Below are 8,364 nucleotides of genomic sequence, written 5' to 3' on the forward strand. Positions count from 1 at the left end.
TCTTTCTTTCTTTCTTTCTTTCTTTCTTCCTTCCTTCCTTCCTTCCTTCCTTCCTTCCTTCCTTCCTTCCTTCCTTCCTTTCTTTCTTCCTTTCTTCCTTTCTTCCTTTCTTTCTTTCTTTCTTCCTTTCTTCCTTTCTTCCTTTCTTCTTTTCTTCCTTTCTTCTTTTCTTCCTTGCTTCCTTTCTTTCTTCCCCTTATCTTTTATCTTAGAATCAATGCTGAGTATTGGTTCCAAGGCAGAAGAGTGGTAAGGGCTAGGCAGTGGGAGTTAAGTGACCTGCCCAGGGCCACACAGCTAGAAAGTATTCCTGACTCTGGACCAGGTGTTCTATCCACTGCATGAGCTAACTGACTCGCTGTGAAGGTTCTGCCCATACAAAGACTAGTGGTGAAAGGCATCAGGACAGGATGGTGACATAAAAAGGGAAAAGAACAACAATATTTTTTCCTTTAAAGAATGAAGGACGTAAAGGACAGCTGGGGGGGCTCAGTGGATAGAGAGCCAGGCTGGAAATGGAAAGTCCTGGGTTCTAATCTGACCTCAGACACTTCCTAGCTATGACCCTGGGCAAGTCACTTAACCCCCATTATCTAGCCCTTACTCTTCTTCTGCCTTAGAACTTAGAAACAACTTAGTATTGATTCTAAGGCAGAAGGTAAGGGTTTTTCAAAGAAACAAAGGACATTAATGGGACAACTTATCCGTTCTTACCTCCTCAGACCCAGGCAGAAGCACATCAACCATTGTGACCTTTGGTTCTGTGACTGGATGTATTAGCAAAGCACTTCCTAAAAAAAGGAATGGAAAATCAATTAAACTAATTTTCTCATGAGAGGTCTGAAAAACACTTTTTTGCCCTTTTGAGGATTAAGAGATAGTTTACGGTCATCAAGATATGATTGTAGGTGGTGGCGAGGTGGTGAGGTAGATAGAGATCCAGACTTGGAGACAGGGAGGTCCTGGGTTCAAATCTGGATGCAGACACTTCCTAGCTCTGTGACCCTGGGCAAGTCACTTAACCCCCATTGCCTAGCCCTTACCACTCTTCTGCCTTGGAGCCAAATACACAGTATTTATTCTGAGATGGAAGGTTAAGGGTTAAAAAGAGATGTGATTGTAGCGGCTGGGAGCCTTGATGCTTCAGTAAATATATTAGTGTACATTATTACTATGGAGCCCAACTGTCTCCACTCCCCAAGCCACTCTGAGAATACCTCAGGCACCGGAGAGAAGCACTAATTCAGGCCCTGGACTGTCATTGAGCAAGTTGCTGCAGTGGGTACATGAGTAGTCTGAAGAGTTCATGAACCTCTCTCAGGGCTTAACAGCCAACCATTACATCATAGATCATGGATTTAAAGCTGGAAGAGACCTTACAAGATGGACAAATCCAACCCTCTCATTTTACAGATGAGGAAACTGAGGCCCAGAGAAGTCGATAAGGAGCAGACCTGTTTTAAATGCAGGTGTTTTAAATGACTCCAAAGCACAGCTCTCCTATTTACTAATCAGTCATTTTTCAGTCTTGTTTGGCTCCTTGGGACCCCATTTGGGGTTTTCTTGGCAATGACACTGGGATGGTTTGCTATTTCCTTTTCCAGCTCATTTGACAGATGAGGAAACGGAGGCAAGCAGGGTTAAATGACTTGCCCAAGTTCACACAGCTACTAAGTGTCTGGGGCTGGATTTGAGCTCAGGAAGAGGAGTCCTTCTGCTTTCAAGCCTGGTGTTCTGTCCGCCGTGTCACCTAGCTTTGACTCCATGCTGGGTTACGAAGGAATAAGCTAATAGGGAAAACATAATTTATTACTGTTTTCTTAAACTGAGGACAAAGAACTTTTAAACCACTGCTACTCTGGATCCTCACGTGCAGGGCCAGTGAGAGAGCCTCCTTAAAGCTCGTGAGCTTGCGCTCGGCTTTGCATCCTTGGTACAGAAAGGGAATGGAAGAATAAACCCACAGAAGTGTTCATTCTTCTTTGTTGGGCTCTTCTTAAAATCCAGAAGGATCATAATACATTTTCCTTCCTTCTGCCCTTTGCCACTTACACACTTTCTTGCTTTTCTGGCAATGGACAAGGGAGCCCGGCTTCCTTCTTCTACCCCCAAAGTGGCAAGCTTCCTTAACATATTTGATATAGCATATTCTCTGCTTTTATTCCTTAATAAAAAGCAAAGTCATGAAAAGAAACTTTCAAAGTTTGAATATGGGAGGGGCCTGGAAGCATTTTTTTCCAAATGCTCAATATAATTTTTATCCACAGTTGCTTGGGAGATGATTAAACTGATTTTAAAAACTAAGTAATGAATAAAAAATATGGCTCTGCCACATCTCTAAACTGTAAGACTTTTCTCTCCAAGGTGGCAGAGCAGGTATGGGTCTGGAAATTAGAATTCTTAGTTGGATTCTACAAGTAGGGTTTATGGAGCAAGACTGGAATTCCAGAAATGGATGTTAACGTGAATCTCACAAGATAGCAAATGATGACCGAAAATAGTATGAAGATCTTGCCAATAAATTAACTACTAAAAATCTTGTAGTGGGATGTCCTTTTTTCTTCCCTGTACTCATGTATCTTTTGACTACTCTAATATCAAAAAATTTAGTGATAAGTTCTCTTATTTATTATAAGAAAGTACAGGGGGAAGCTAGGTGTCCCAATAGATTGAGAGCCATACCTGGAGAAGGTTCTGGGTTCAAATGTGGCCTCAGACACTTCTTCCTTTCTGTGTGACTCTGGGCAAGTCATTTAACCCCAATTGCCTAGACCTTACTGCTCTTCTATCCTTGGAATCGATACACACTATTGATTCCAAGATAAAAGTTAAGGTTTAAAAAAAAATAAAGTACAAAGAATATTCAGCTCACCTAACATGTACTCATCTTCCACATCAAAAGTTTCTAATTCCTTTGGGAATTCTACCCAGAGGGGCCTGGAAAAAGGAAAGGAGAAGTTTTGTTTCTCTTCTTCTTCTTCTTCTTCTTTATTAATATAAGCATTCACATATTTCATAAAAATTTCAACAGGTTTTTTTTAACTGCAATTAATAAATAGAAAATTGAAAAACCCTCCAAGATTTTAGGATTTGATATTCTAAGAACAGTTCCTATAATTCAGCATTGTTGCCTTAGAAGAATTCCAATGAGAGGGGTAGCTGGGTGGCTCAGTGGATTGAGAGTCAGGCCTAGAGACGGGAGGTCCTCGGTTCAAATCTGACCTCATACACGTTCTAGCTGTGTGACCCTGGACAAGTCACTTAACCCCCATTGCCAATACACAGTATTGACTCCAAGATGGAAGGTAAGGGTTTAAAAAAAAAATTCCAATGAGACTGAGAAATCTCAGTATCTGCAAATTTTCACTGCTCTCTGTCCTTCCTCTTAATATTTACCTGTTTCTGAATCATGTAGAATGAGTGAAAAATTTAATAAAAATTAAAACCATAAATACTGTGTCTATTCAGGCTACCAATAAGCACTGCCATCATTGACATGATGCTGGTGGATTATATTGGCCAGGGGGTCTGGAAACATTTTTTTCAAGGGCTCAGTCCAATTTTTGTCCATAGTTACTTGGGTAACTGATCAAAAAAATAAAATAAAAAAGACCCAAGCCTGATTTCCACTTGAATATGCCTTCCATCTAGTTCATTTCCCGCTCTTCACAATACATGCTCTGTTTCTACAGGACACTAACATAAGCATGAGATATGCATGGCTGCGGCTGTCATTCTGTCGTGTCTGACTCTTTGTAACCCCAGTTGGAATTTTCTTGACAAAGATCCTGGAGTGGCTTACCATTCCTTCTCCATTTCATTTTACAGATGAGGAAACTGAGGCAAACAGAGTTGAATGACTTGCCAAGGATCACACAACTAATAAGTATATGAAGCCAGGTTTAATTTCAGGAAGATGAGTCTTCCCAACACCAGGCTGGCTTCTATCCACTGCACTACCTAGCTGTCTCCAAGGTACACATATGCTTTCTTTAAAATTCAGGGAGTTTTTTCTTATTGGGAAAAAAAGAAAGACCCAAAACACTTTGCTCCAAACCAGAAGCTTTGAAAGTGTCCGATGCAAGAGCGTGCTTAAAGCACAAGACAGCAAAAATTCAGTGCAACAATAAATGAACTAAAGAAAATTCTAAGGGGGGCATCTAGGTGACTCAGTGGATTGAGAGCCAGGCCTGAAGACAAGAGTCCTGGGTTAAAATCTGGCCTCAGACATTTCCTAGCTGTGTGACTCCAAGTAAGTCATTTAATCCTCATTGCCTATCCCTTACCATTTTTCTGACTTAGAACCAAAATATAATATTGATTCTAAGATGCAAGATAAGGATTTAAAAAACTGTCATCTCCCTCTTTTAGAAATATATCTATTTCCTTTTTTTTTAAAAATCAAATAATAAAATTTAATCAAAAAGCCAGAGATTTGTTTTTAGTTTTATCTACTACATATTCCAGTGCCTACCAGACCTTGCACGGTGAGTGTGCCCATAATAAACCTTTGGTGAGGGGCCACTGGATTAAACTCATGAATTTCTTTCACATACTTTCTCTTATAAGTATTATATAGTAATAGCAATATAATATGATGATCAACTGTGAAAACTTGACTGCTCTCAGCAATGCAATGATCTGGGATAATTCTGAAAGGCTTATGACAGGGAATGCTATCCACCTCCAGAGAAAGAACTGTTGGAGTTGGATGGATGCAGATCAAAGCCTATTATCTTTCCCATCAGTGTGTTTATGGTTTTATTTTGGGTTTGGGTGATGTATGAGTGTGCTCTCACAACAAGGACCCACATGGAAGTGTGTTTTATATGCTAATACAGGTAAGACCCAGATCATATTGCTTACCCTCTCTGAGAGGGGCAAGAGAGGGAGACAGTTTGGAACTTAAAATTTTGGAAAGCATGTGTTGAGAATTATTATTGCATGTAATTGCAAAAATAAAATCTCTTTAAATTAAAAAAAAAAAAGGATTATGTAGTCACTCTTGCTCTTGTGCCTAAAATGATCATCTGCTGAGCAGTATGCCGCCTCTGTTGGAGGAACCCTTTTTACCTCATGACAGGTTCAGAAGCCACATGCGCGTGGTAGAACAAGGAATACCAATAAGGCAGGAGGGCATAGCGCTCTCTGATGGCTTTTCTGATGAGCTGGGTATTTTCCTCTCCAAATAGCCACGGTTCACGCCGCTTGGTGTCCATGGTGGCGTGGCCTCGGAAGAAGGGCTGGTAGGCTCCAGCCTGGTACCAGCGTACCAGCAGCTCTGGCTCTGGGTCTCCAATAAATCCACCTACATCAGCTGGTTGTTAAAAAGAAAGGCCAAATGGGGGCCAGAGTAGGTCAGTAAATAATGCATCACCAATATTCAGTGTTGATTCTAAGACAGAAGGTAAGGGGTTAGAAAAAAGAGAACAGGAGCTAAAAGACTTTGTCTCCATCCTGAAGGACCAACATAATGCAGAGTAATGGGTGCCAGCAGCTTCAAAGACAGGCATTTAGCCTTAGAAATTCAACTTGCTTCAGGATTCAACAGTATGTTCTGGTTAAAGGGATGGAATTACAATGGCAGAAAAGAAGGACGTTATTTTACTGTGAGATCAAGTGTTCTATATTTCCTTGAGCCCTGGAGCCACCAGAAATCATAATTATAGAAAGTCTATCAGATGTTAGTCAGAAAATCACTTTGGATAAATGATTGATTTAAAAGCAAAAGTTAGACTAGAGAAATGCTACAAAGAAATATAGATAATCTAAATTGGACTATTACTATTGGGTAGTTTAGTTTTGCTTTTCATAGCATTTAAAAACAAAACAAAATAAAACATGACATCACATATTAAATTTGAGAATCACAAGAGGATCTATTTAGGGAAATATCTGACGTAGTTGGGAAAGGTCTTTGAATGCAGACTGGCTTTATTTCTTGATATGAAAAATGGTAAAAACTGATGCCATAAAAAACCAAATGCTTAAAATAAGGCCAGGAATAACACCAGAGAAGGAATTATAGTAACAGCCTCAATGTCCAGACAGCTTGGCTTCACTCATAGTGTGTGGGGGGGAGGGCAATGTGATTAGCCATTCCCTAAGCAGCCAATAAGATTTTCTTTTCTTTTAAACCCTTAACTTCCTCCTTAGAATCAATACTGTGTATTGGTTTTAAGACAGAAGAGTGGTCAGGGTTGGGCCAGTGATGGCAAACCTATGACACACGTGTCAGCACTGACACATATATCCATTTTTGATGACATGTGGTTGCATGTAGTTGCATACAGAGAAGTATGGGGTCGCATGCCCAGGATGAAACATTTGCTGTAGTGTAGTGTAGACACTCTGTGCACTGTAGATGACAATTCTACCTATATTAATTTACCTATTTTGGTTTTTTAAATACAGTTATATATTATAATTATACATTTTTGTTATTTAAACTATAAATATCATTAAATTATGTTTTGTTTTTTCTCAAAGTGACTCACCACCTGAGTTATGCTCGGTTTTTTGACACACCAAGCTCAAAAGGTTGACCATCATTGGGCTAGGTAATGGGGGTTGAGTGATTTGCCCAGAGCCACAAGCTAGGAAGTGTCTGAGGTCATATTTGAACCCAAGATCTCTTGTCTCTAGGCCTGGCTCTCAATTAATTGAGCCACATAACTACCTCCACCACTAAAATTTTAAAGACTGGTTGAACAGATGAGTTTTCTGTGAGGCTGACATATAGCCATGTGTTCAGTTTTTAAAGATCCTATAAATTCTTGGACTTTGTGGGGAATTATACACCGTTCTCTGAGTTTCAGGGAAAATAATCTTTTGAGTATTAATTAACTCTACCTAGGTGAAAGGGACAGGGGGAACAAAACTGTGGTTCTTTCTCTAGAAGCTTCATTTTCTTCTCCTCTGTTTGTGATGGGAAATGCATTGCTCTGGAGTTTTTCTCCCACTTTCCCCTCCCTACTTTCTTCTCATCTTTCTAGTCACATGCACTTTTTTCTTTCTCTCACTCATCTCTTTGGAAGTCCAAAGCAGCTGACGAGTGGAGATGTATTGTCCACGTGGAGGAAAATACCTTCATTCCTTTGTTTCCTAACCCCCTAAGCCCTGGAGATTCTATCTCACCTCCACAAAAAGCAATGCCAGTGACACTGAGAGTCAGCAACATTGGGATGGAAATTTTCAGGTAATCCCACTCTGCTACGTTGTCTCCTGTCCATACTGCACCTGAGATATGAGCAACATGGCATAAAAAGGAACATGATTAATTAGAGGAAAATTACACCAAGCTATGTTTAGCACCTAACACCCAAGACCTTTAGTGGAACAGACAAACTAAACACCAATTAAAACTATTATATTTGTCATTCTAGAATGTGTAAAAATATTTTTGTACATTTAAAAAGACTCTGAAATAGTTTCCTTTAGGGTTTTTTTCCAGCTTATTTTATTAAAAATGGTTATTTAATTTTGCTTTTTGTAGCATTTAAAAACAAAACAAAATAAAATGCAACACCATAGATCAAATTTGAGAATCACAAGATCTATTTAGGGAAATGACTGACATAGTTGGGAAAGGTTTTTGAAGGTAGACTGGCCAGCACTAAAAGGACGCACAAAGGGAAATATCTGACTTCGAGAGATCCATATAATCCTGGTAGCTTTTTCATTCTCATCTTGGTGATTTTATAGCATTTGAGTACCTATTTTTTCTCTGAGGAGTGGTTTAGGATAGCCTGGGGGCCAGAAAAATTACTTTGTTCCTATGCTTTTTCACACTTTCCTCTGGGATTTAATATGCTATGGAAGTCCATAAATATTACACTAAACAGAATATTTGTATATTTAAGTATTAATGAACAGAAACTTAACATCATCACATCCATTTGGAAAAGAGGGGGTATAAGCATCTTTTTCGCTTTGAATGAATCACCCAGTTATTTTGTCAACAGTCTTTGATTAATGTCTGTACACCAGAGAATCAATTAAATAAAACCCTTTCTTTAATATCTTGCTGGGAGTTATACAGAAATTGGTAACCTCTTTATATGAAGCATTGATGAACAAGTAGCCTTCTAGTAATGAAGCTCCCAGAGATGACGTAGCAAAGAAGATTTTCAGTAATCTTCCTGTTGTTTCATTAACACTGGTTTGGAAATGTTTATTAAATTGATCTTCCTTCCTTCCTTCTTCTTTCTTTCCTTCCTCTCTTCCCTCCCTCCTTCTGTTCTTTTTTCTCTTCCTTCCTTCCTCCTTTCTCTTTCTTTCTTTCTTTCTTTCTTTCTTTCTTTCTTTCTTTCTTTCTTTCTTTCTTTCTTTCTTTCTTTCTTTCTTTCTTTCTTTCTTTCTTTC

General features: G+C 39.2%; 1 protein-coding gene across 1 annotated transcript in view; it reads right to left on the reverse strand.

Annotated features, from left to right (window-relative positions):
- Positions 1 to 8,364, reverse strand: part of GANC (glucosidase alpha, neutral C) — an 80,515-nt gene that overhangs the window by 14,634 nt on the left and 57,517 nt on the right. Inside the window, exons 16-19 of the mRNA XM_044660020.1 lie at positions 7,138 to 7,239; positions 5,074 to 5,317; positions 2,873 to 2,937; positions 715 to 791 (exon numbers count right to left, since the gene is read on the reverse strand). Of these exons, the coding sequence (XP_044515955.1) occupies positions 715 to 791; positions 2,873 to 2,937; positions 5,074 to 5,317; positions 7,138 to 7,239 (488 nt within the window). The remainder of the gene's footprint in view (positions 1 to 714; positions 792 to 2,872; positions 2,938 to 5,073; positions 5,318 to 7,137; positions 7,240 to 8,364) is intronic.

This window comes from Gracilinanus agilis, chromosome 2 (assembly GCF_016433145.1).
Source record: "Gracilinanus agilis isolate LMUSP501 chromosome 2, AgileGrace, whole genome shotgun sequence".
NCBI lineage: Eukaryota > Metazoa > Chordata > Mammalia > Didelphimorphia > Didelphidae > Gracilinanus > Gracilinanus agilis.